At 46.1% G+C, this 26,587-nt stretch overlaps 1 protein-coding gene and 3 long non-coding RNA genes across 11 annotated transcripts; 2 read left to right on the forward strand and 2 right to left on the reverse strand.

The window, feature by feature from the left end:
- The first annotated feature begins 427 nt into the window (after positions 1 to 427).
- LOC135303983 (uncharacterized) lies at positions 428 to 11,292 on the forward strand. 6 transcript variants are annotated; one of them, XR_010365414.1, is made up of 4 exons: positions 428 to 5,049; positions 5,411 to 6,930; positions 8,342 to 8,377; positions 10,767 to 11,292. It is a non-coding gene; the product is annotated as an uncharacterized LOC135303983 (long non-coding RNA). The 6 variants fall into 6 exon arrangements; XR_010365415.1 differs by lacking the exon at positions 10,767 to 11,292 and having other exon boundaries at positions 429 to 3,458; positions 3,627 to 5,049; positions 8,342 to 10,730; XR_010365416.1 differs by having other exon boundaries at positions 432 to 5,049; positions 5,411 to 5,588; positions 10,746 to 11,292.
- Positions 11,293 to 11,739: 447 nt separating this feature from the next.
- On the reverse strand, positions 11,740 to 19,534 carry LOC135303982 (serine/threonine-protein kinase PAK 3-like). 2 transcript variants are annotated; one of them, XM_064426295.1, is made up of 9 exons: positions 19,176 to 19,534; positions 18,164 to 18,227; positions 16,239 to 16,287; positions 14,977 to 15,089; positions 14,338 to 14,455; positions 13,600 to 13,699; positions 12,903 to 13,099; positions 12,178 to 12,315; positions 11,740 to 12,029 (listed from the first exon to the last, which is right to left on the reverse strand). In XM_064426295.1, exons 1-9 carry the CDS (start codon positions 19,408 to 19,410, stop codon positions 11,940 to 11,942), a joined length of 1,104 nt encoding a protein of 367 aa, XP_064282365.1. In that variant the 5' UTR covers positions 19,411 to 19,534; the 3' UTR covers positions 11,740 to 11,939. The 2 variants fall into 2 exon arrangements, with proteins under 2 accessions (XP_064282365.1, XP_064282366.1); XM_064426296.1 differs by having other exon boundaries at positions 16,239 to 16,964.
- Positions 19,535 to 20,221: 687 nt separating this feature from the next.
- On the reverse strand, positions 20,222 to 21,912 carry LOC135302232 (uncharacterized). The gene is made up of 3 exons (XR_010363930.1): positions 21,692 to 21,912; positions 20,746 to 20,783; positions 20,222 to 20,344 (listed from the first exon to the last, which is right to left on the reverse strand). It is a non-coding gene; the product is annotated as an uncharacterized LOC135302232 (long non-coding RNA).
- A 72-nt stretch (positions 21,913 to 21,984) lies between these two features.
- Positions 21,985 to 26,321, forward strand: LOC135303984 (uncharacterized). 2 transcript variants are annotated; one of them, XR_010365418.1, is made up of 3 exons: positions 21,985 to 22,957; positions 23,215 to 23,625; positions 25,854 to 26,321. It is a non-coding gene; the product is annotated as an uncharacterized LOC135303984 (long non-coding RNA). The 2 variants fall into 2 exon arrangements; XR_010365417.1 differs by having other exon boundaries at positions 23,215 to 26,321.
- The last annotated feature ends 266 nt before the right edge of the window (positions 26,322 to 26,587 follow it).

Consider the following 26,587-nt stretch of genomic DNA (forward strand, 5'->3'; position numbering starts at 1 on the left):
TCTTTCTGGTTGCAATTGCTTGAAATGTCTTCCTCCTTTTGCTTCATCGTAGGTTTAATTGGATCAGCAGCATCAAAGCAAGCTTTGATGCATGTGTTCCTGCTTGTACGAACTGTGTCTTGTTGGGGCATGGCAAGGTTTCACTGGGAATGCTGGGTTTGAACGAAGCTGTTTGGGTTTCAAGTGGGCTGTAAGCTTGAGCAGGGCTGCCAGGGGCGATCCTGCAAGTGGCCTCAGCTTGCCCTGTGGTGCCTTTGGAAAGGGTCAGCGTGCTTTAGGCCAAAGGGGCAGCTGGGAGCAGAAGGAGGAGGAACTTGCGCACCGTTGGCACTGCCCGCACGGAAAGGGGCCTCCCGCCGGCTGGGGCGGCTGGCGCGGTTGGCAGCAGGGACACTCCGCGCTGCCAGCCCGCTTGCGGCTTCTCTTCCCTGTCTCCCCAGTCTCCTTTCTGGGAGGGCTTTTCCTCCTCTTCCGTTTGCCCGCAGTCTGGGAATCAAAGAATCCTTATCAGTGCTTCCTTCCTCTCAGAAAGCTGGAATTCGCAGTGTCCACCCCAAATGTCTATTGGCCTAAGCAAATTCTTCCAAACCCCGAAGAGCTGAGAAAAGGGCTGGATATGGCAGGGGGCTGCAGCAGGCTGCCAACGATGGAGGTTGGAGGAAAATACTCCCCTTTACCACAGCTCTAAGGGGGTGGGATAAATACGTGGCTATCTCTAGTTCCTCATGTCTTATTTCTACCTCTCTGCCTAACATCTATTTATCTCTGGTTTTCCTCCCCACATGTCTAGGGCATGGCTTTGACATTCAGTCAAACTAGTGAAGACACATGATTACCCATTTTCTGCTACCCAAAATAATCTCTCTCTCTCTGTCTCTCTCTGTGAAGCAAATTGCTCTTTGCTGGTAAGGAAAGTATTAAAGGTGCCATAGCACCGGCAGCTCCTTCTTGGGATACGCTGTGGTGCTACAAAAGATCTCTAAAATTTGGCAGCATCTCCATGAAGGCGGCCCAGATGGCTGATGTTAGCAAGCAGTGGGGAATGAAAGGTCTGATTGGAATCTGAGGGTGCCAGCCCTTGAGAAACTGATTTGTAGAGAGTCAAAGCCCATTTTGGTGGTGGTGCTGCTGCTTTGTTGGGTCAACGTTCTGCTCCAGAATTCCGTATTTTAGGCTAGCAGCATAACGAAGCCTTGGGCAGCATCTGCTGCACCTTTCCCAGTACATGGGACTGTGATTGGTGTTACCAGTCACAGCTAGAAGATCTGCCTTCTGATTCCCCAGTGGGAGACAAGCCAAACCAACTTGCAGAGCAAGCCAAAGAATTGTTGATTAGACACTTCTTTTAGCATGGAGTGTTCTGCCCTTTTAGCTGTCCTGGTTATATAGGCCAAATCAGTTACTAGATTAAAAGGTTGTTGTAATTTTTTAAATGCTCTGACATCAGCAGCCAACTCAGGAATTTGGGGGGTTCCTTCAATGACTTGAACATCCTACTCCCACTTCTGAGTGTTTGGATCCTTCCAAGTGATAACCGATTTGTGTGATTTTCCAGAGCGATCTGTAAAAACTGTGAGGGCTTTAAGAGGAACCTTACCTTTTAGAGAATTTGGGACTAGATGGAATGTTTCTTTTAGTAGCTTGTGTTTTGGATAATGAATAGAGACTTGTCCGGGATAGCTGTCTAAATCAAACTGAAGGTATCCATTTGTCTGTAATAGCGATTCTAATTTGTGTAGTTGAAATGCTGGATAAATGTATGTTGGGTCACACGCTGCAGGGGTTCGGAGGTGGTTCCTGTCTTTAATGATTAACTGAGCTAAAAGCTCTTGAGGGATTGTAATAGTTTTTTTGGTGTGGCAAAAATACCCATTCTACAATTAACAATTTTTCTGTAGAAGACGGGTCCCACTGAAAAAGCAGTGCCTGGAAATGTGGGGATTTACCAAGACTAGCAAACTGGGAGGTTAGAGAGCAGTCAGCGCGGTGTGCTTTTCGAGATGAGATAGCAGGTGCTACCTTTCGCAGCGCGTCGTGGGCATCTGGAGTTAAGATGCGCTGGGAAGTCAGGTCATGGCTCCCCTTCAGTAGGCTGAACAAAGGGCACAGCTCTTCTCTCGTGAGTCCAAGCCGTGGTCGGATCCAGGTGATGGAGCCACACAACTGTTGTATGTCCCTTAGCATTTGAGCCTTATCTTTGATGGAGATATTTTGGGGAATAATGGCTCACCCGCTGATAAGGAATCCAAGGTACTTCCACAGGGAGGTCTACTGGGTTTTTCAGGAGCAATATCAAAACCTGCATCTTCAACTGCTGTCACAGTCTTTCTGATCACTGGGTTAAGGTAAGTCTTTTCTTGGGAGCAAATTAAAATGTCGTCCATATAATGCCGAAATATAGCTTCAGGGAAGGCTTTCCTGATTGGAGATAGAATCCCAGCCACAAACATTTGACATAAAACAGGGGAAGTTTTCATTCCCTGTGGCAATGTGACCTAATGATATCTTTTAAAGGGTTCTTGACAGTTGATTGGTATCGAAAATGCGAATTTGGGAGTGCGGGACAGAGAGGGATGTTGAATAAACAGTCTTTGATATCAAGGATTGTGAGCTGCCAGTCCCTGGGAAGTACAGAAGGTGAGGGGAGCCCTGGTTGCAAGGAGCCCATGTCTTCTAAAACATAATTTACTTTCCAAAAGTCTTGTAATAACCTCCATCTGTCTTTGCCAGGTTTTTTATAAAAAGACATGGGTCAGGAGCTAGTTGATGGTACAATGTGTCCTTTTAATAATTGTTCCTGTACTGAGGCATGGAGCACTTCTAATTTGTCATTTGGAAGGCCCAATGATCCACCCACACAGGATCATACCCACAGGGAGGGATCATACCTTTTCCCACAGATGGACAACAGCCATATTGAGTGGTTTAGTTTTCATTTCTTTTTAATTCCCAAAGTTTCATTTTTTTCAACATTGTAATACAGCATCTCTATTCAAATCATTATACTCACCTTGGTTAATTAAATATTTATTAATTTATTTTGCCCCCATAATATCAGACAAAAGCATAGGACAAAAGCATAGGAAGAACAACAAGCAATTACAGAAATACAGTATCTTCCCTGAAAATCCCTTGGAAACCATGTTAAAACAATGGGAAGAACATCAACTTACTAAAGATAAAGACCCACAGCTCAAGATTGTGCATTGCATGTTAGAATGGCCAAAGAAGAAATTAAAACAAGGTCTTCGCTGGCTGAAGCATGGGTCTACCAGGATGTGGATTTGCGAAGTACTTTACAATTACGCCCAAAATAAATTAAATGCAGACTGGAATTGCAGTATGTGGAGGTCTGGTTTAAATATTGGAACAGCGAAAAGGAAGTAGAAACAGATAAACCAAATTCTCTCTGTAATGATCAATGATAAAGACACAACAAGGAAAACCAATCAACCAAGGTGGGACTCATTAAATTTCCTCCCCCCTACTGCACCTCCCAACGAACCAGCTGCAACTGCAGCTGAGTCATTGGAGGCTTCAATGAGTCATGTAACTGAGAGGGCTGAAGAAATTGAAAGTAGCAGTGGGACATCAGAAGAAACGTATATTCTATCATTCTCCTCCAGGCAAATTACAAATTCAGCCATGCAGGAAGTTCCATCCAATCAAGAAGGTCCAGCCTTCTTCACTTGAAGGAGAACCCTGGTAGTACAAAAATGTTCCTCCTGCTCCAGCAGTAAAGATAAAACAAAGGTGGCATCCCTCAGAGAGGTCCCAATGGAGGGTGCACAAGGTGGAATAGGATATGTAAATGCACCCCTCACCTCTTCAGAAGTGAGGCATTTTAAAAAGGAAATGGAGATATTATTCAGTGACCCAGTAGGTATGTCAGAAAAAGTTTACCAGTTCTTAGGCTCTAGGATTTACCCTAGGGGAAAATGAAATTCAATAATGCAAACCCTTTTCTCTCCAGAGAAGAGAAAAGTTATTTAGACTGCAGGGATCAATATATTGGACAGAGAACATAATTTAGGAACAACTGGAGAGAAGAAATTACCATTAACAGATCCAGAATGGAACCCTAACTCAGATGAGGGAAGAAAAAGTATAGCAGAATACAGAACCCGAATTGTAAGGGGAATAAAAGAGGCAGTCCCCAGAGTTAATAACATGAAGAAAGCCTTTGGTAGCAAACAATAAAAACATGAGAGCCCAACTGACTGTATAACTCGCTTAAATAATAACATCCAATTATATTTAGAAAGAGATTTAGGTAGTGAAGGAGGGAAGACAATGTTCTAGGTCCACTTTGGGTTACATTCTTGGCCTGACATAAAACAGAAATTAGAGAAATTAGATGGATGGCCAGAAAGAAGTTTAGATGAGTTATTAGCTGAAGCACAGTAAGTTTATGCCAGGTGAAATGAAGAGAAAATGAAGACTAAAGCTAAGATGATGGCTGCTGTCCAAATTCCTAAACCAATTAGGCAGGATGGGGAGAATATTCAATTGAAGAAACCTATTTGCTTTTATTGTAAGAAAGAAGACCATATGCAATCCTGCTGTTTTAAGACATTGAGGGACTTAAGAGATTCTCCAAGTGGAGAATCAACCCTCAGAGAACTGAGGGGGTCAGGGGCTCTTCTTCTTGGGGCACAAAAACCATCTTCAAGAGCCCTTGATAAAATCAAGGATAGGACCCCTAGAACAATTAATGGAATTTTTAGTAGACACAGGAGCAGAGACAACTTGTTTAACTGAAAAACCAAATGCATGTGCCATAAGCAAAGACACTTTCAATATTTGTGCTGCTAAAGGGGAATCCTTCCCCATTCCCATCATTAAGAATGTCACTATAAAGGGTAATGGACTAACCAGAAAGGGAGATTTGTTTTTCTACCTCCAGCAGGTAACAACTTACTTGGCCAGGATCTCCAGATACCTTTGAAAGTTGGAGTAGTTCCACAAGAAGGAAGGATGAAGGTCATTTTGTTTACTTTATCCACACAAGATGAAAACTGATTAATTCTACAGTGTAAGCCCAACCAGGTAACTGGGATAAAATGAACATTACACCCATTGTAATTAATCTCCTTCCAGATATTAAACCAGCAAAAGTACCCTGGCACCCCCTTACAAAGACCAAAAGGTATTGGCTAAAACCCATAATAACTGAACTGTGACATTATAATATACTAGAGCCATGTACTTCCCCATACAACACCCCATTCTTGCTATTAAAAAGCCTGACAATAGCTACAGGCTAGTTCAAGACCTACGTGAAGTACATAAAAGAGTGCAAGCTGTGTGCTCATTAGTACAAAACCCTTACACCTTGTTAAGTTACCACCTACACACTCTTGGTTCTCAGTAACCGACCTGAAGGATGCATTTTGGTCATGCCCTGTAGATTCTCCTTCTAGACACCTGTTTGCTTCCACCTGGGAAGATCCAGACACTGGAAGGAAACAGCAGCTCACCTGGACCTGGTGACTGCAAGGGTACATGGAGTCTCCCACACTCTTCGGTCAAGCCTTGGAGAGCCTGTTCATTCCCTTTTCTCCACCCTCAGGAATACAAGTAACACAGTATGTAGATGACATACTACTCTCCAGAGAGCAAGAATCCACTGTAAAATTAGGCACCATTCAGTTACTGAACCTTCTAGGAGAGAATGGACTAATAGTATCTAAATCCAAATTACAATTTGTTAAACCAAAGTAAAATATTTCGGACATGTAATTGGTCATGGTACCAGAAAATTGAGTACTGAAAGGATAGAAGGGATTTTAAATTTACAACCTCCCCAAACAAAGAGCGAGGTTAGACAATTATTAGGCTTAATGAGGTACTGTAGAATATGGATTGATGAATACACACAAAGTGTCACAATTTTATATGAAAAATTAACTACATCAGAACCTATTAATTGGACCCAAGAGGATAATAAAAACTTAGAAAATTTAAAGCAAAAGATGATTCAGACCCCAGTTCTCTTTCTTCCTTCACTAGAAGAAGATTTTCACCGCTATATTAACATAGAGAAAGGAATTCCTTATGAGGTCTTGGCCCAAGAGTGGTCAGGAATCCATAAACCTGTAGCCTACTTGTCCATATTGTTGGTCCCTGTGTCCCAAGGATGGCAAACATGCATCCAACCAATCACTGCAGCAGCCATCCTAGTAACAGCCAGCCAAAAACTTACATTTGAGAGAAATATGACAGAATACATACCACACTCCACCCAAACCATTCTTAAACAACGAGCAGCCGAATGGCTAACAGACTCTCATATTATACAATATGGGAGCACCCTCATCCATTCCACAACTGTAACCCTGAAAACAACCACCCACACCAATCCTGCACAGTTCCTATGTGGAATTCCCCAAAAACAAGATCTCTTGCACAACTGCATAGTTTTTATAAACCTGCAAACAAAAATTCAAGAAGACCTCCTAGAGAGCCCATTAGATGAAGGAGAAATCCTGTTCATCGACGGATCATCTAGAGTAGTAAATGGAAAGAGGTGCTCTGGATACTCCATCAGAGATGGAAAAGAACTGTACAGGTTAGAAAAGGAAAACTACCACCTTCCTGGTCTACCCAGGTATGTGAATTAGATGCTTTGGAAAAAGCATTGCACAGACTAGACAGAGCTATTGGAACCATTTATACGGACTCTAAATATGCATATGGAGTAGTCCACACGTTTGGGAAAAGCTGGGCTGAAAGAGGGTTTCCCACATCTAAGGCCAAAGACATTTTACACAAAGAACTTATATTAAAAATTTTAGAGGCACTTAAGTTACCGAAAGAAATTGCAATGGTACGTGTTCCAGGTCATCAAAAGGGAACTCTGGAGAAACCAGAGGAAACATCCTAGCAGACCATGCTGCAAAGGAGGCTGCTTTTGAGGGGGAATTAAAGGTATACAGATTTTATCCAAAAGACACACCCGAGAGTACACCAGACAACACCCTTCCTATCCCTATTTTTAAAGACAATGAAAAACAGAAACTCATATCACTAGCTGGAAAGGAAGATTCTGAGGGATGGTGGCATCTTCCTGATGGCCATTAAATGTTAAATAAAGAGCTCACTCGAGAAATTTTACAGAACCTCCACCAATCCACACACTGGGGATCTAAAGCTTTAGCAGATCACTTTCTTCAGAATTTTGGATGTCGGGGAATTGATTAATTAGCTAATCAAATTACCATAGGTTGTATAATTTGCCAAAAAGTCAATAGAAAATTAACGAGGAGAACGAGACCTGGAAGAATTGAAATTGCAATTAGACCCTTCCAAAGTATTCAAATTGATTTCACAGAAATGCCCCATGCCCAAAGATGGAAGTATTTCTTACTGATTGTAGATCACCTTACCAATGGGGTTGAAGCATTTCCACTGTTAATGCCACTGCTCAAACAGTAAGTAAGGTAATCCTAGAAGAGATAGTCCCAAGATATGGAATTATAAATAACATTGATTCAGACCAAGGTACCCATTTTACATCATTAGTATTGCAGCAGTTGGCTCAACAATTAGGAATAACTTGGAAATTACATACCCCTGGCACCCTCAAAGTTTGGGAGGGGTAGAACGCATGAATCAGACTATTAGAACAACCTGGACCAAACTGATGTTAGAAATGAAGTGGACTTGGATAAAATGCCTACCCCTTGCCCTTCTCAGAATCCAGAGCTAACCCAGAGCTGACTTAGGTTGTTCCCCATATGAAATGTTATACAGGCTTCCCTATTTAGCCACCCCGCATCAAGTAACTGCCAAAGAGTGAGGAAATATAAATGTGCAAAGGGATATTCAAATGATTGCCCAGAATCTAAAAGACTTAAAGCAGAGAGGTCTTGTACCCCAGAACATTCCTTTAGACTTCTATTTACATAAGATATGCCCCAGAGAGTAGGTACTTATTAAATGCTGGAAGGAACAATCCCTGACTCCATCAGGGGAAGGTCCTTTCCAAGTTCAACTGACCACAGAGACAGCCATCCGAGCACAGGAAAAAGGGTGCACTTCCGTCAGCTGAGTAAAAGGTCCAGTAACACCACCGCAAGATAACGAGAAACCTCCATGAACTACTCTCTACAACAGTCCTCCCCGGTGTTATTCCTGAAATTATTATATCAATTGTTATTCTCTCACTGTTTTACAGTAGAGAATCTAATGGTTATTGTACTTACTATTTAACAAGTTATTATGAATTTTCAATTCCATTTCTCCACCAGTGAAGAGTATCATTTCCCTGAGAAATGACCTTTCCTCTCCAATAACTATGTCTTTTTTTTTTTTTTTTTTTTTTTTTAAATTTCCTTAGGAGAAACAACATGAATAGAACCAAGGCCAGTTCCAGGTAGGACTTTCCTGCATTTAGGTCCCTTCCTGCATCCAGGTACACTCCCATGAAAACCAAGGGGTCTGAACCCAGTAGGAAAACCAGAGAGGTTGAATGGTCTGCACCACCTATCAAAGAGTACCACAGCACTTCAATCTTCCCATTGACCCCTGAGCGAGGGAAGGGAAGGTGCGCCCTACTCCTCATACTCTCCCTCTGGATCCTGTAGATCCCCCTTGTCAGAGCCTGCATCTGCTGCCACCAATGCTAACATACAGTGTACCTGACCAAAGGAAACTCCTACCTCATAAAACACTCATTCCAGGCACATTCTTATGTAAATCCCTTTTGTTATAATATGATGACACTGAGTAGATACTGACAATCGGACAAAAACCAATGGATTGGTAGAAATATTGGAAATGCAAACCAGAAAAGGAATGGAGAGTGTCCTGATCAAGAGATTTGGCTATATGTCAAATTTAATTATATAACGAAAAAGAAGGATTTGTTAAAAAGGAAAACTTATGATGTTGATTTGATTCGAGAAATTGTAATAACTGAAAGGGGGAAACAAAAGGGGGACAATCCATTAGCTACCGATAAAAACTTATTTACTGTTTTAGCAGAACAAATTAGTAAAAATCAAAATATAACCAATTGTTGGGTTTGTGGAGGCACCTTCAAATCAGAAGCCTGGCCTCAGCAAGGAGTCAGTATTGGACCCCTCAAATGACTTAAACTAAATTATTTCCCCTCCCAAACTCCAAGAGATCAAGACAATTGGCTATTGAGGGACACAGTTCTTGGAGAAGAATATATCTGGAGAAAAGGAAAAAGATACACTGAGGAAGTTGGAGAAACTACCTGTAAAAGATATTTACTAACTGAGGATCACAAGACGTGGTGGATACTGAACGAACCAGATACCTTTTGGTCAAAGAAGAAAATCAGAAACAAGAACTGCATATTACATCCCAATGAACAACTTTATCAGTGCTGGGACCCTAAAAGTCAGCCTTTATTCAGTATTACCCCAAGTTTCTAAGTATTGGACCTCCACTTTTATCACGCTTTCACATTTTTGGGAGGCCCCCCAAGGTTTATACTGGAATTGTGGGCAAAGAGCATATTCTAAACTCCCTTCTCACTGGTGTGGCAATTGTACCTTAGGAGCAATACGACCTAGCCCCTTTCTACTATCAGAAGCAGCTGGAAACCAGCTCGGAGTTCCCCTAGATGATAAATTAAAGAGACAAAAAAGATGTGAAATAGGGGGAATGTAACAATGGGGTGAGGAAGAGTGGCCACCAGAGAGAATTTTAGAAACTTACGGACCTGCCACTTGGGCTCAGGATGGGAGCTGGGGCTATCAAACTCCCATTTACATGCTAAATCACATTACTGGACTACAAGCCCTGATTCACGTCATATCTAATCAGGCCAAGAGTGCAATTGATTTTTTCAACGCCCAACAGAAGCAAATGAAAACAGCTGTATATCAAAACTCTTTAGCCCTAGATTATTTATTAGCCAAAGAGCGTGGAATATGCGGCAATTTCAACACATCAGACTATTGTCTGCATATTGATGACCATGGTGAAACTATTACTAAAATTACCCAAAACATCAGAAAGCTTACACATGTTCCAGTCCAGTTTTCACCTGATTAGTGGAAAAATATGTTCTCTAGGGAGTGGTAGAAGAAAGCCTTAATTATTTTTCGAGTTTCCTTAGTTAGCCTTCTCTTTCTCCCATGCTTAATCCCATGTTTCATTCATCTAATTACCTCAGTAGTACAAAGCATGTTCGCTAGTCAAAATCTTCAAACGAGCCAACATTCTATGCCTACTGTCAAGAAAATCATAAATCTCAATCCAATCAAAACAGATAGGAAAACGGGTAAAAAGGCCCAGCAAGTTTAGATTAATTTTAAACAATTAAACACTATCAACAAAGAACTTTTACATTTATGTAAATGCAAAAGCCAATTACTAACATAAGAGAAAGAGGGAGGAACTGTCATTTATAAAATCCCTTACATGGCTTTTGCATTTGTGACTGGTTTATATTTGTAACTGTTAATTAGCTTTTGCATTTATAACTGTTTAAAGTTACTAGTTTGATCAAGTAAAAGTGTTCAAATTAATGAAGTAAATAATATAAAATCATTATCAAGTTATACTAGCTATTCAGTAGATCCCAACTGAATGTTTAACAGTCCTGTTAAAATAGGTAGCAAAATAAGAACTATATTATTTTTATAATCCTTTGTTCTTAACCTAATTACATTATTTGTAAATTTAATTATCTCTTTTTAGTAGCCTTATACTTTCAAAGTTCCCAGTGCAGTTTCCTCTCACTAACAGCATGCAGCATTTTACAGACAATTTCTAGCCCACTCCAGGTTGAACTGGTAACTTGATGCCACAGCAATGGTGCATACTAATGAGAGAGCTTCCCATCAAAAACCTCAGAGATATCATCCCACCCCAGTGACAGCACACTCTGGGAAAGAAGATCTTACCCCATCATCTACTAGCACCAATCACCTGAGACTATGGGGGCAGGACTGCAAGTACAGACTGAGGGGACCGAGAACATCAAAGGGGCAGCCTGGCCTGAAGAGCTGTCTTTGCTGTCTTTTACTGTTCCTGGGACTGTGACTTAGCTACAGCAGGGGACCCCACACTGCAGATTTCAGTCAATATCTCTTTTTAGAGACCTTATTCCAGATTTGAGGGCAGACTAAGTGCATTCACTGCAATGCCCTCGGGTTCTTGCCTTGGGGCCAGACGCCAGTTCAGCTAGAGGTTTCCTCAATCCTTGGGCCTGGGACTTTATCCTTTTTTCTTTCTTTCTTTCCTTTCTTCTTTTTCCTTACCTCCCTTTTTGTTTTTCCCCTTTAAATAAACACCCTATTTTTGTTCAAATCGCCAAAGCTGTATCTTTTTACCACATTCAGTAAATTTTCAGACTTCATGCCAGCTCCTCGGAGCAAAGCATGAAGATTACTCCACCAAGGCAAGTATGTGTAGTACTCCCTTGTGTTGGCATCAGTTCCCGTGGCAGAACATGCCTTCCCACTGGACACTCACCTGCACCTGAGCCTGTGGAGAAGCCCGGCTCCCTCCCCCTCTGCCCACAGCAACACAGACACTCCCAACCTTTCCCAAGAGCTGCAACACAACCACAGGCACAGCAGCATCCCCAGCAGTGACACCACTGCTCTGCTCCATTCTGCCCTGCTCTGCTCCTCTAGTCACAGCTGCAAGCCTGTATCTCCACAAGAGGCTGTGGCCTGGAGGCGAGGAAGGAAAAAGATCTTTGCTCACAAACAAACCGTGCCACAAACCCCATCCATGGGTCTTCCCACATAGCAGAAACACTTGACCATTCAGAAGCAAATTTAGAGCTTATTCACAGGGTGAGAACAAAAGGAAGCTTCCAACACAAAGGGTTTATTTATTTATTACAGTATTTATTCTGACTATCACTCATAACAAACTACAAACTACAAGCTATAAACTACAAACTACAAACTTCAAACAACAAACAACAACAAAGGCCTCCTCCAGGGCTAGTATCTCCTGTCGGCCATGAACTCCTGCGTGGCCATGATCAGAGGCGTCAGGGAGGAGGCTGGCTTGGCTGATCTTACAAATGGATGCTGCCCAAAGAGAAAAAGAAGCAATGAGCTTCTACTTTCCCCACAGCCTGAAGCAGGCTTTCTCTGGCTAGCAGAAAGATACAGAAAGGAGGGCATTCTGTGCACCTCTCTCTCCACATCCAGGACCTGCAGCCGCTTTGCCTGTTACCTGCAGAAGTTCCTGGGCAGACCAGCGCCTGTCCTCGTCCCTCTCCAGGCAGCAGTGCAGAAAGTCTCGCAGCCACGCCGACTGCTGCCTGGGCTTCTGCAGCTTCGGGGGGGCCCCGGTGCTTATCAGCTGTTGAACCTAGAGAAGAAGGAAATGCCACACTCTACCTGTCTCCTTCGCACCCCAAACTGCTCACACAGAGCCCATTGGACAAGCTCCACTCTGCAGTGGCACTTTACTCCCTGCCACAGGGTGGCAGATACCTTTCCTAGCCCTACTAAAACAACCCAAAGCCAGAGGCAGCCATAGCCAGTCCAGTAGGCAAAGGCTCTTGCCTTGACCACTCATTTCACTGGATGATGGAATCAGCAGCAGCTCCATCAGCTAAAGCACACTTTGCTTCTCTGAGCACTGACACAGCCTCTACAAGTGACATGGAAGACTGACTTTCATCTAACTCTTCTATTTCCAAGGATTATTCCATAAAATGCAGCTCAGCACTGCTCACTGCTCCCTTAGGCAAAGCTTCTGCCAAGCAAAAGGCATCCTGATTTTTAGGTCCTGTTCATGCACAAAAATGGCAAGGGGATGATCTGGCCAAGAAGCACGAGAGACTGTGCAGCCTGGAACCTATCATTTTCAGGTGTTGGCAAGCTTCCCAGGCAGAAGAATGGAAGCAGATTTTGTTGGGGTGACAGCAGTGTCTGAGAGCAGCTGCAGCGTACCGTGCGGGAGGTTTTCATCAGGTACGGAGGCGCTCCGTCCACCATCTCGATCCCCACGATGCCAAAGGACCAGATGTCTACTTTGGGGCCATAGGGCTTCCTGGTGAAAATTTCTGGCGCCATCCAGTAAGTTGTTCCAACAGCTGATCTCCGTTTGTTCTGCTCGGTGGTGAGCTGAGCAGCAAGGCCAAAATCAGCTGAGGAGGAAAAACCACTCTGATCAAGCCAGCGTGAATTAGGAAAGCAAACAAAAGAAATCCCCATTGTACCAATGTCCAAGAAGGCAGTGTGGAACCCAGCTGTAAAGAGGCCATACCTCAGGCCTGCAGCCAAGGAAATACGGAATTGGCCACTTAGCAAAACCCCCCAGTTTCAGGCAGTGGATTTTAGTCCCCTGAAGCTATTAGACTGTAACTGCCTTGCTTGGGAAGGGACACACACAACCCAAAGCCACCCCTGAGCCCTTCTTCCCAGCAACACTTCCCTGCACCTTGTGGCTGTGCTCTGTGCTTGCAGCAGGGCAGCCTGCACTGCCACAGGCACCACTGCAGGGAACTGGAGCCACCCAAAGGCAACCCCACACCGCAGCCTGCCACGGCTGAGCCTGGCCACAGGCACCACTGCAGGGAACCGGAGCCACCCAAAGGCAGCCCCACACCGCAGCCTGCCACGGCTGAGCCTGGCCAGCAACACCCACCCAACTTGACTGATCCATCCAAGCCCAGGAGAATGTTGTGGCTTTTGATATCTCGGTGGATCACTTGCTTGGAGTGCAGGAAATCCAGGCCTTGCAGGCACTGAGAGAGGAAAAAGAAACACGAGCCTAAGTGGACTTCATCCCACAGGCAGAAAAGTGGCACATCTGCAACACTGACTTCCTGGGGGATGGTGAGCCATGGCAGGACAGGCTGCTGGCAAGGGCAGGAGCCTGCTGCTCCACCACGAGAACAGCAGTGCCTTTCTAAGTGAGGATATGTTTGCTTCTGAAAGAGAAAGGGCAATTGTTCCTCTGGCCAGTGCCCTGCAAACACAGGCTGAAGGAGCCCTGCTGCAGTGGCTGTGCTCTCTGCAGCCAGACAGCAGTGGATGCTTTTGCAAACACCACTTTGGGTGCAAGGCTCTCCTTTGAGGCTGAGCTCTGGGAAAGTCCTGTGAGTATCTCTTCATCTTTGCCCCTTGCTTCACTTTGCACCACCAGCGCCTTTGCCCTTACAGGGAAGGAATGCAGCACACACAGGCTCCAGGCAAGTGTTTAGAGAGGCAAAGACAAACACACCAGAAGAAGGGCAGGGACACTGGCAGGCACTTCAGATGCTCTTGCTACTGCCAAGGACATAAGAGAAAGGCTTGGAAGATGAAATCTCTCCTCTCCTTATCACCCATTTGGAAGGACCATCCCAACCAAGCCATGGGAAGCACAAGTGCCATCCCTTACCTCCCGAGAGACAGTTGCTATCTCTCCTTCTGCCATGCGAGTCTCCCTGATGACATCATGTAAAGAACCTCCGTCCATGTATTCCATCACCAGCCAGAGTTCCTCATCCACCAGGTAGCTGAAAGGAGCAAACAGCCTGGAGATGAACGCACGCACTTACACAACCTGATGGATTCTTGTTTCTGTGTCTCTCTCAGAGGAACACAGGAGGAAGTGAGTAGTCATTCCCGACGCTCTGCAGGGCTTGAACTCTGAGCAGTCTAAAAGACAGCTCGGTATCCACACCAATGCAACAGGCCAAGGGAAATACAATAGACAGTGCTTTGTCAGCACTTCAGACACATGGAAAAACTCAAATCCCAAACCCAACAAAAAAAATGTGGAGAGAGGACAGGAACTTGGAGGCTGTTGGCTCAGTAAGACAGGGCCCAGTCCTGTCTTTGAAAGTGCCCTTCACACTAGGTATGCCAGGAAAGATGAATGCAGGCCCAATGCAATCTCCTCCCAAGACGCTGTAGATCAGCCCAAGAACAGGAATTAACAGCTCCATCCTCTTTTGCCAGCGACCAAAGGAGTGGTTGCACCTCTGGCTTGCAGGATGAGAATGACCTTTCATGGCAGGACAGCAGAACCACTCACCTGTCTACATAGTTCACAAGGTTGGCATTCTTACTGCCATGCATGACCTGGATTTCATTCAGGCACAGCTCGCTGCTGCTCTCTTGCAGGAGACTAATTTTCTTGATGGCCACCTAAAACAACATGGAAAGCCATGAACCAAAGAAGTCTGTGGCACAGGAGCACAAAGGGAACATGAAGACAGTGATTATGGGATGACAGTAGCCCCAGCTGGGCTGGGCCAAACTGCCTTGTGACTGGACATCAGACCCCATGCTTGGGCACCTCCCAGGACAGAGAGACAGATATCCTTTGCCTTGTAAACCTGGGAGAAACATGGTCTAAGCTCTCCACCTCAAAGCTCTAACAACACTCACTGTGCCCACTGTCTTACCCAGGACCTTCCTTTATCATCCCCATTGTCATTGACACACCTCTTGCAAGCAGGAATCGATTCTGTGCCAGTAGAAATGGAACAAAACTGCTGGGAAACCTTGGGCACTTCTAGGGGGCTTGATCATTACTCCAGCAACCACTGGCATTCTCCATTGCACAACTACAAAGCAAACTCTTACAGACATGACTGATAAAATGCTGTTTGTCCTAAAATCATCCTCAGGGTTATTCCCCATAAGAAACACAACCCTACATATTTCACGGAAAAAATGCTGTGATGATGAAAACATCATTAAGGACACCTCCAAAAAAGACAATCCAAGCACTTCCTCACTTCAGGAATTTGCATTTCGTTCCACTAAAATACTTTAATTCACACCACTGATATTTGCAATTACTGCCTGACTGTAAAAAGAAATAACCCATGCCTTGATCCTCTAGGGATGCACACCAGGCTCTGAGCAGGACTCAGGCCCTTGAGACACTCCTTGCAGACCTTGCTCTCTCTAAGCACAGATCCCAAGGGCAGCACTGCAGGTGGCTGCAGAACTGCCAGCATGATTTCCATGTATTGGCTAACAGCCAGAAACGAGAATTCAGGAACGCTGCAGCCCCAAGGAGCAGTGCCATGCTCTGAGACACCACCTGGGCACGTAGACCCAGCCCTGTGTCCTCCTCTGAACGATGCCGCTTGGCCTCCTTGCATCCCCTGGGGCAGCTGAGAAGGACAAAATCTGTCCCCACTGTATTTGGCAGGCAGACACTGCTCTGCACTCCATTTGCCTTTGCAGCAAAGCTCCACTGGCGAGCCAAAGCTCAGCCACAGCTCACAGCAGAGGGGAGGGCACTCGAGAGCTGCAGAAGCTGCGGCGCTGCTTGAGGCTTACCTCTTCTCCTGTGGCAGTCTCCACTGCCATGCACACAGTGCCGAAACCCCTAGAAACAAAACAGCAGCAGAGAAAGAACAAGTCCTTTAGTCCCTGCTAGTGCAAAACACTGCAGTCCAACAGGAACAAAGTCCTGGAGCAAAGAGTAAATGGAACATGACAGATTCTTCTCTGGGTCTTTTCTCCCTTTTCTCTTTCTCTAGCTGTGCATGTGTCGGATTTTTCCAGGAATATGCCCGTTGGGTCTTCTTACACCTCTCCTTGGAGTCTGTCTGCCAAACTCAAGCACTACCACTCAGGCTTTTCTGAGAAGCCTGAAGCCATGTAACAGCCATTGGAGGAAAGCCTCTAGACACAGATCCCTTCTCCAGATTGCAAGGAAAGTAGTGTCCAGCCACAGCCATAGCAGGCAAAGGCTTCCATTGCTGCACACAAATGGAGAAATCCTCAAAACACAGGGTCCTTAGGCAGCTATGTTCTGGGTCCAGAGCCATTGGCAGCTGCTTCTCTTCGATGCAACAGACACTGGAAGGACTCCACTTTTCTGGCGACATCTTGTACATTTGGCTTCTGTTCTGGGGTGACGTTATGATGCTTGTTTCCCCAGTCATTTGTTCTGTTTATGCTGGATGTTATATTCTGTGCCTCCAAGACGGGATCAGACAGTAGGGGCCAGGAGAAGAGGGAGCACAGAGTTTTGTTATCAGCTGCACTCTCCCCCGCAGTCTGCTGGAACACAGAACTCCAGTGTTGTGGTCTGGGCACAGATGGGGCCACACACCACACTCCTTTTGCTTTTTAGTTAGTTTAGCTAGCTAAGGTAGTCTGAGTTTCGCCTTTAGTGTTTTTCTTTCCCTTTTCTTGGAGCCATTCGAACCTGCTCCAGACTGGGACCCAGCAAAACACCGAGAGCTCACACTTTGTAGCCCACCAGGGCCTACTCTGCAGCCTTTCCCAGCACTGGAGAATGACAACCCCCAGGAGAGACTTTCTGAACTTGCCATCTCTTCAGAGCAGCAAATGAGTTTTGTCATCCGGTATTGTTCATTTTGTGTGCTGGGGAGTGATTTCCCTGTTAAATAAACAATTTCTTTCCACTTCTGTCTGAGGAAATTATTCCCAAACTGGCTGGGGGCAGTGGCCATGTGGGTTTGCTTTTAGGAGGGGCCCTTTCTGGAGGTTTCCTCCAAAATTCGCCCTAAACCAGAACACCTGGTACAGAGAAAATGTTGCAAATCAATCCCATCTACAGTCAGCAGAGCTGGCTTTCAAAGGGAATAGCTTGGTGGATTCTTTGCAGCAAACGCCTAAACCCCACAGGATCCACGAGGAGTCTGCCATCAGGCAGATGATGCCTTTTCCTCTAGAGTGCATTGCCACTGGGCAGTCCCCTGAAACTTTGTCTTTTGCCACCGCAGCCACAAAAGAGAGCTGCTTCTTTCATTGCTGCTTTTGGCTTCTAGACTAGGTGGTGGTCATCCTGACTACTGAATTTTATTTGCAGCAAAATATTGGAAAGAAATGTTACTGAGAGCTGTTCCCTGACAGCTGTCAGCTGCTAGCTTGACCTTTGAGACAATGAAGTTTCTCCTCCTTTCATTCCCACGTATTCTGTATTCTTTTGAGACACTCAAAAATTATTTCTCCTATGAAAAGCGGCAAACAGGTGCAAACACACTTGAGGGACAGGAGAGCTGCCAGGTGCCGCTCTTTGCCGCAGACAAGACATTGCCAGCATCCAGGTGTCTTGGCTGTGCTTTCACAACACAGCTATAAATGCTGGCCAGCATTGAGAGATCACCTGGCATCATCTTAACGCAGTGTCTGAACAGCTTTGGAACTTGCCTGATGTCACTCTGGGGAGATGGGACACGAGCAAAACACACTGCCCCTCTCTTTGAAGAAGGAACTGTGGCTGCACTCACCCTTTGCCAAGAATTTCCAGTTCTGTGTATTTAGCCTCAGGATCTCCCTCGCTCACCAGCATCTCTGTAAAAATCCCAAGGACAGATGCTCACTTCAAAAGAGATCCCACCCTTCATCAGATCACAAAGGCAGCCCCACTCTCCGGGACACTGGGCCCTCTCAACTCAGTCAGTCGGGAAACAACAACACCACTGCACCAGCACCACCTCAAAAACAGCAGCAGCAAGACAAGCAGCCCTGCAGCACAGATGGCCAGCACTAAACTAAAAGCCTAAAGTAAAATCTAAGCACACAGAGAAACAGTCAGAGGAGACAGGGATCAGAAAACTCTAACCAAGAGAAGTGATTGTTTTCTATAAACATTAAGGGCAGCAGGAAAAACAAAACCTTCCTGTTCTTGGCAATGAACACTCTGCGACATTCAACACAAGCTTTCATCCTTGCAAACATCAAAGGCATCTTGGGTTCTGGAATCAATTTTTGTCATCAGCTGCCCTCTCCAGAACAGGAAGAATATTGCAAAGTGCTTCCAGCAGAGCCCAGATCTCCAGCTTTAAGCAGGACTTTGCCTAAACAATGCCCTTCAGCCTTTCAGGAGCAGCAGCTCATGTTATAAGCTACTGTGATGGCCTTAGGAATGAGGTCCCTCAGCCTTTAGGACAGGCTGAGTGCTGAAGATGACCTTGGCCGTGCCCACAGCAGCTGGGCCCCGCAGGAGCTCCTTGAGGCCTACTCATTCGCGAGGTCACGGCCTCCTGCTCAGCCAGAAACAATCTCTGCTTGGCCTTTTGCCTACAGGGAAGCTCAGGCAAAGCCAAACCAGGCCGAGCTGCTCTCAGAGGCAGGAGCAACACCCCGCTGATCCCTCACCACCTCAGAGCACAACAACAGATCCTGTGTGGAGGAGGCCTCAGGACCTGGCACTCAGCTGAGCAGGAGGTGGGACAGCTCATGCCGGCACACGCACACACAAGGCACTGCTCCGGCACACAAGGATCACAAAGGACCTACTCAGCATGGCCAGGCACTTGTCCTCTGTCCTCTCTCGCTGCTGCTCTCTGCTGCCAGACGAGCTGGTCGTGCTCCAGGTGCACGAGCTGCTCGTGCTTGAGCTTCCAGCCTGGGCACTGGAGCCTTCTCCCGAGCCTTCAGCTGCAGCTCGTGCAGGTGCCAGGACAGAGGAGATGGAGCTCTGGGACAAGAAATGAATTTGGGTCACAAATGAGCCTGGCAGAGATGCCCCCATTCCATTTCAAATGCAAGCCCCTAGGAAGATGCTGCTGGCCACACCCAGGGCTCTTCACCTCTCAGCTTGTGCAGCCCGCTTCAACAGCTCAAGGCACAAAATCCAAAGGCTGCTTTTACATGACGGACAAAATGACACCAAAGACGCTGCTACCCAAAGCGGGCACTTACTGGTGTTGCTTGCTCCGGCCGTGGGCTGACCGCAGGGCCAGGTTCATCGGCACCTTCATCCTCTTCAGCCTCTTCCTCAGGTACAGAGGCAGCCAGAGCAGGTGCTGACGCTGCCCTTGTGCTCTGTGGACAGACAGCAGCATGAGGGATAGGAAAGAACCTGTCATTCACCACCTTACCTATATTCAGCTACAGGCCCTGCTGCAGCTCAGCTCTTCCTTTAGCTACTGACTTTAGCTGCTCTGTGGGGAGGGCCAGGTCCCTGCTGGGGACAGTGCCTCCTCGTATCCTGCAAGCTTGTGAACTGCATCTTTGCACTGCTCTCCTCACAGGGGACAGGGAGCCTGCACAGCCACTGGCCACCAAGGGCCTCACCTGTACCCCAGGAGCATCCAAAGACATCCTAATGCTACCTCTTGTCTCTTACTAAGACAAATTCACAGCCCCTTTCAGAACAGTAGGAAGCTGCTGCATAAACAATCCAAGTTCCACTCTGCTTTTCCAAGCTCCACTGACTGGGGGAAGGGCCGGAAAGATTCCGGCCTCCAGCATCTTCAGCCAGGCACAGGAGGTGCTGTCTGATCAGAAACTTGCAGCTATGCTTTGCTCCAGCCACAGCACGACCCAGAGATGCTACTTACTGATGCTGGATGCTCAGGCCCTGCAGTGGCAGCAGGCGCAGTTTGGGGAGCATCTTCCTCCCCTCTGGCCTCTTCTGCAGGAAGACACGCAGCCAGAGGATCCTCCGAGGTTGGTGTTGGGCTCTGCAGACAGACAGCAGCGTGAGGGACAAGTGACCTTTTCTATGTTCAGCTCTAGACCCAGATGCACTAAGGAGAAATCATCTGCAGAGAAATGGGTTTCTAAGTTGTTCCCACTGAAGTAAAATGGGACAATTAGAGGGGACTGCACTCTCTTGTGCAGGGGAAATTCCGTCATGGCTTAAAGCACCAAGCAACCCCACTTCCAGCTGCTTAAAAGCTCTGAAAAGGAATTGGAGAAAACAGCCTGGGCTCCTCCTGCTGCTGCTGCTCTTGCTGCAAAGGGTCTGGACTGTAGTTTCATTCATCCAACCAGGCTGGCACTGGACTGCAACACGCCCAGCTCACAGCTTGCTCCACAATTGTCAAATGCTACCAAGGCCAGAGACTTCTTTCCCACTCACCCAAAGACTGGATTCTCTCCAGGCACGGGTGATGTGACCTGCAACACACAAGGGAAAAACAACCAGATGCTGTAAGAAAACTGCCTGTGCTGGGCAAGCCCACAAAAAGTCAACCCAAAGACAGAGCATTCTGCTTTCACTACATCACTCCAGCTGCAACCCCTGTGTCACACAGCAAGCAAGTCAACAGCACAAAATATTGCCTGGTGTCTACCTTCTGTCCTCTGTGGCCACTCAACCCACAGAAACTTGAGACTCAGAAAGGCCCAGTGGTTCTGTAACAATGACTGCTTCTGCCCCACCCCACCCAGCAGGAGCTACAGCTCCTCCCTTTCCTGTGCTTCAGTTTTCTCAAGAGATTGCATGCAGCAATTGCCATGAGCTCACTGAAAACCTTTCCCCGGAAAAGCTTCACCCAAGTGCCCCTTAGCCAGGGTGGCAATTCTATCGTGACACAGCACGGGAACAGCTCCAGGGTTCGGGAGCATACAAGAACTCCTCTGAAATGTCTATCTCAGAGGCCTTTTCCAAGCTGATTCTGTGACTTCATCACAGAACAAATGGCTCTTTTAGTGTGCAGGAAGTGTCAAGGTCCACAGGCACATGCTGGGATGAGGGAATGCAGACAAGAAGACTTGAACTGAGGGACATTCCCTCAGTCCTGGAGAGCAGTGCACAGCTTTTACAAGGACTCCTGACAAGCTCTCCCACTCTTCCTATCTTGGAAGTTGTCTTCCTTGAGCCAGTAAACTGAGGAGACTAAACTCCATAGCCACAGGCTGTGCCACAGGAGGAGTGAAGCCCCTGCAGGCCACATTACAAATGCTGCCCACTCCCCACTGGCTAGAGACACCCCCTTCTTGGCTGGAGCTGTTGACAGCGGCTTTACCCAACCAAAGGCCTCTTTGTGGCATTTTGGTTTCCATATGCTGCAACATCTACTTACGTGCCAGGTGGGTGAGAAAGTACCCAGAATAAGCCACGGAAAAAGCTGCGCAAACTGCAGCACACACTCCCTCCATGGCTTGAGCAGCGCTGCTCAAGTCTGTACCAGACAACGCCTGTGGGAAAAACCAAAAATATTCCGAGTCCTGCTGGCAGAGACCTCGTCGATCAGCAGGTTCCGTCTGCAGTGAGCGTGCCACAGAGCTGCTCTGCACACTGAGCCCTTCCGGGCCTCAGCACAGCAGCTTTGCCTTGACAACGCCGGGATGCGGCTGCTGACATCACAATAGCAGCCGCCCTAGGCTGGATTGTGAATTCATGCATAGAACCAGACCTGCTCTACACCTAATGCCAAAAAAATCCTGCAAAGTTTTCCTCTGCTACAAAGCAACACAAAAAGCCCTCCTAGTCCATCACCTGTTGCTCAAGGCATGTAAGAGTAGAAACACACTTAGCCCCTAGAGCCCACACTGAGAAGCTGAGCACTGAGAAGGGACCAGGATGTGAGGAGCCGCAGTAGTGGTCTTTGACCACTATTTCTGCTGAGCAAAAACCAGAAAGCTTATTCCTTTGTTCTAGAAATCAGAAAACAAGGAGAAGCACTGCTTTAATTACATTTAGAGGTTTTTCCTAGGTACAGAGACATGGCCATGGATCTTTCTGTATATATATATTTTATTTATATATACACATATATATATATATCTATATATATGTATGTGTATTATATTATTGAATACTATATATTCAAAACATTTTACATCATAGCCATGGGAAATGGCATTCCCACAGCAGGGAAATGCCATGACAGAAAATGCAAGGAGGATCGTTCTGTATGACTCACTCTAGCAGGGAGGCCTTGGGACCAAAGCACCACCACCATTTTTTCCCCCATTTTTCTCCTTCCACAGTATTAGTCAGGAGGCGGGGCTGAGATGGGGGGCACGGAAGTGACAGCTTTGACACACAGCTGAAACCATCAGGGCCAGTGTGGCATGTGGGACTGTTTTTCCACTGCAGCAGAACCAGGCAAGCCAGAGTGGTGACACTGATCCCAAGTGAGTCCAGCCAAGCCAAGTGGAGCCCAGCAGGGTGGTAGGAAGAGGCAGCAAAGCGGCAGATCTCATTCCCACACACATGCCCAGCATGGCAGACTGATGGCAGTGGCAGTGCCAAACAGAGCTCTGCAGGGACAGAGAGACACCCATCACCATCGCCACTGCCACCATCCCTGCTGCAGAGAGGGAGCAGGAGACTGCCACTGCAGGTGCACAGCTCCTCCAGGCAGCACCAGCAGCCCCCATCTACCATCAGAACCATTCTGTAAACCCTCGCCATCCTGTCTTTGTTCCAGGGGCCCCATGTAACACTTCACCTTTGTTGCTTAAGCCATTACTCCTTTTGCACTATTTTCTTCTTATTGTTGTGCACTGCTTTTTATTTCCTCACTACATTATAACTCTAATAGTTTTAACCTCTCATTTATTGTTTTCTCCATTGACCCTTTCCATTGTCATGGAGAAGGAGAGAGAGGAGAGGCTTTACAAGGACTACCTCAAGAAGAGGACATAGAATGGAGGGAAGGCCTTAGAAAGAATAAACAACCCTCATGCTGCTGCTTTTGCAAGGAATAAATATCCAAGTTTCTTAATATCCAGCCACAAATCTGTGGAGTCTTGACAGCCAAGAAGCACAGGAACCTGGACACCTTCTTGTGAGAGACTAGAGGAGATTGCTGGCTCAACACTTTTCACGGGCTTGTATGTGGGGAAGGGGCAGATCAAGCCTTGCTCTGGTGAGGCCATGCCCCACTCAGCACGCCCCACACCCCCAGGCCTGTATCCCAGCCCAGCAGTGGCCACTGATCCCTGGCACACCAGAGGCAATGCTCCACACCTGTGTCTGGAGCCCCTAACCCAGCTCCTAAATGGCCAGGTGAGTGGGAGCCCCATGTGGGGGAAGGCCCCAGGAGAGCCAAAGGCTATTTACCTTGGGATATGTGGCCACCACATGTCTTGACCCTACCTCTTCTTGGAATTTCTATCAGCTGAACACCACTGGAACCTGGAGTGATAGCTATGTTGGTTCTTTTCTGTCATTCTCTTTTTCTCTTTCTTCTCCCTTTTCCCTCCTCTCAGATTTTTGAAAATAACTTAAAATGTAACAGGTTTAGTAATCTAAATGTAAATTAACTTACAGAGATTATAAGTTGAATGGGCTAAATTAATGCTTCATAGAATATTTTATGTTGATTGAATCCTGCTCTAAATTATTTTTGGCTTTAAAGTTCTCTTATTTTCAAATGTTGCCAGTGAAGGGTTTTGATGTTGTTCCGAACTCTTGAGAACATCTCGTCAGTATTTCTCCTGCTTTTCTAACTTAGAGTACATGAACAAGTTTAAATCCTTTTAAAGTATCTCATAGAGCAATGTTTTTGGAGGCTTGCATTTTAATTGGCACAGCAAGCAAGGTACTCTTGAGGTGAGATGGGCCTTTTATACAGCATTAACTGTTCATGACATAATAAAGGAGAAATAAATTGTCAGTCAAAGCTGCTCTTTTCTGGCAGAAAAGTAATAGAATCCCACGCAGAAACTGATCTGAACTGCTCTCCACTGACACACTTGCTAAAAGCTTATATAGAAAGCTTGTCCAGCCCTAAAGAGAGATGGGGATGGAGAGAAACTAGCACCATCCACAGTTACTTGTGGAGAAACATGAAATTTGGTAGAAGAAAATTAAAAATTCCCAGTAAAGGACCATGCCTGGTATGCATATGCATGGAGGTTTGACTCAGAGCTGTATGGTGCCCATCATCTGGAAAAGGAGCTGCATCAGCTGCAAATTGCTGAGCCTGAAACAATAGCCAGCCTCAGGCCAGAGCAGGAATTGAATGCCAGGATGAAGCCAGCCCCCAAACCATGAGAAACCAGTGAAACACGCTCTTCCAAAGCCAAAGAGCTTTAGAGTTGCAATTCAACACTGCTGGGGAAGGCCCGGAAGCAGTGTTTTCCGTAGTCCAGGAACAGCCAGGCCTTCCTGACTGTAAGGTCAGCCCCACAGCCCTTGGGAGGGCTTTAGTGCCTCAAAGTCCAACCCCGCCCCTCACCCTAAACTCTCCCCACCCCTATAAAATACAGAGGCAGGATGCCCCGAAAATGATGTCACCTTCCTCTGCTCCCTGGAGGAGAGGTTCGGCTCTGCAAAGCCAATCTTCTTCCCTCCTCATCCCAAGCCCTGCTCACTGATAAAGAAGGAATTCACTTACCAGGATGCAGTGTCTGCAGTGATACCTCATTCTGCAACAGAAGTGGTTGAACTACACGGGAAAATAAGCAATGATCGCAAAGAAAGGGAAATGGAGAATGTTTTGCGAATTTGGATTTGGGGGAATGAAATAGAACTTTTGGAGAAGGAAGCACATGGTGAAAAGCGCTGGTCTTTTGCTCAGGGAACAACTTGTGGTATGAAAAGTTTGGACCCCTTGCAGAGGGGGGAACCCCATACAATGCATGAGAAACAGCTAATGCCTGTTGACCTTCTTCTGTGTTATTGTAAGTTATTTCAACATTCAAGGATCAAAACTGAGAAAACAAAATCTTGGCACCACCTCCAAAAAGTTATGGTTGTTGATAGAAGGTGGTGGATTGAAATATCCCTAGAGGCTCTCTGGAAAGAAAATGGGGATTAAATGGGGACTCAGTTTCCCCGGATTCTTAATGAAGCTTTGCAAACTGCTCCTGCCCTGCCTCCTTCTGGCAGCCCTGGCTATTGAGCCTTGTCTGCCACCAAAGGCTGGAAGCCGAAATGCTGCTGCTAGAGCATAACCCTTAGGAGAAAATGCTTTTATCATCGTGCAAGTTTGTTGTTTTGGTCTCACTAACAAGCCTGAATGTTCAAGAATGTCCTCACTAGTCAGGAGACTGGGTGTGCATCCAGACCCGGAAAGGAGAGCCACTTAACCAGAAGTGGAAAGGACTTTTGATCCCATGGCTGTGAGATTTACAGCTGGACACTCCTAAATTATGTGATTAAAGTTAGCTCTGGACACATGGAATTGTATTGGACAGTCCAGTAAATGTAACTCTGCTGCAGATAAAGCTGCAATGGAACATTTCTAAAGTGAAAAACATTAAATGTTTTCTCTTTCTGCCCATTTCCAGAGCAGTGTCCCTGGTATGGCAGCAAGGCTGTTTGTTCCTGAATTAGTCAACCATCCTAGCAGGACCATGTACCTAATGACTACAATAGCAAGTATGGCTTTGAGTGCCAGAGGGGTAAGAGACCAAGAAAGAAAAGAGAGCCATGTCTGTAGGAGTGTGCACCCTAATGGCAGAGTGGCAAAACTAGCCTTTGTCCCCCAGAAAAGAAAAGAAGGCCAGAAGTTTCTCTCAAGGATTAGGTGAAAAGCCACCTCATGGGACCTCAGGGACTTCACCAAATACTTGAGGACATCTAATTGGATAGAAGCCAAAAAGTCCCGCTTGATCCATCAGGGAGAAAAAGAAGAGAAGAAAAGAGCTAAGTGCTTTTGTGAAGTGTTTTTACCAGGAGCAGACCTCTGCACCTGGCTCGAGTTTTTCTCTTTGTTATTATGCCTTTTATTAAACCTTTTTGTTTCTAACACTGCAGCAGAAGTCATCCTGTTTATTTTATGCCCCCAAAGTAATAGATAAGCTGTCCTTGGGTGTATTATATTTCTTTTGAGGGCTTATGAGACCTGGCTAAGAAAAAGAAACATAATAGAGCAGAGCTGGGCAGCAGCTGGGGGTACTACAGTGCACTCACAGCCACCTGCCAACACAGCTAGCCAAAACTAAAACAAGCAAACAGAAGCAAAACCAAACAGACCAACCCTCAAATAATTTTAAAAAATAAAATTAAAAAAAAAAAAGAA

This window comes from Passer domesticus, chromosome 6, assembly GCF_036417665.1.
Source record: "Passer domesticus isolate bPasDom1 chromosome 6, bPasDom1.hap1, whole genome shotgun sequence".
In the NCBI taxonomy this organism is placed as follows: Eukaryota; Metazoa; Chordata; class Aves; order Passeriformes; family Passeridae; genus Passer; species Passer domesticus.

What these genes read in the sequence shown, in the direction of transcription:
- LOC135303982 (XM_064426295.1), bottom strand. Translation starts at nt 19,410, where the DNA reads ATGGGGGCATCTCTGCCAGGCTCATTTGTGACCCAAATTCATTTCTTG. An exon ending in CTGGAAATTCTTGGCAAAGG is followed by an intron (nt 16,288 to 18,163) that starts GTGAGTGCAGCC and finishes TTTTGTTTCTAG; the next exon opens with GGGTTTCGGCACTGTGTGCA. An exon ending in TGATGAAAACCTCCCGCACG is followed by an intron (nt 12,316 to 12,902) that starts GTACGCTGCAGC and finishes CTTCTTCTCTAG; the next exon opens with GTTCAACAGCTGATAAGCAC.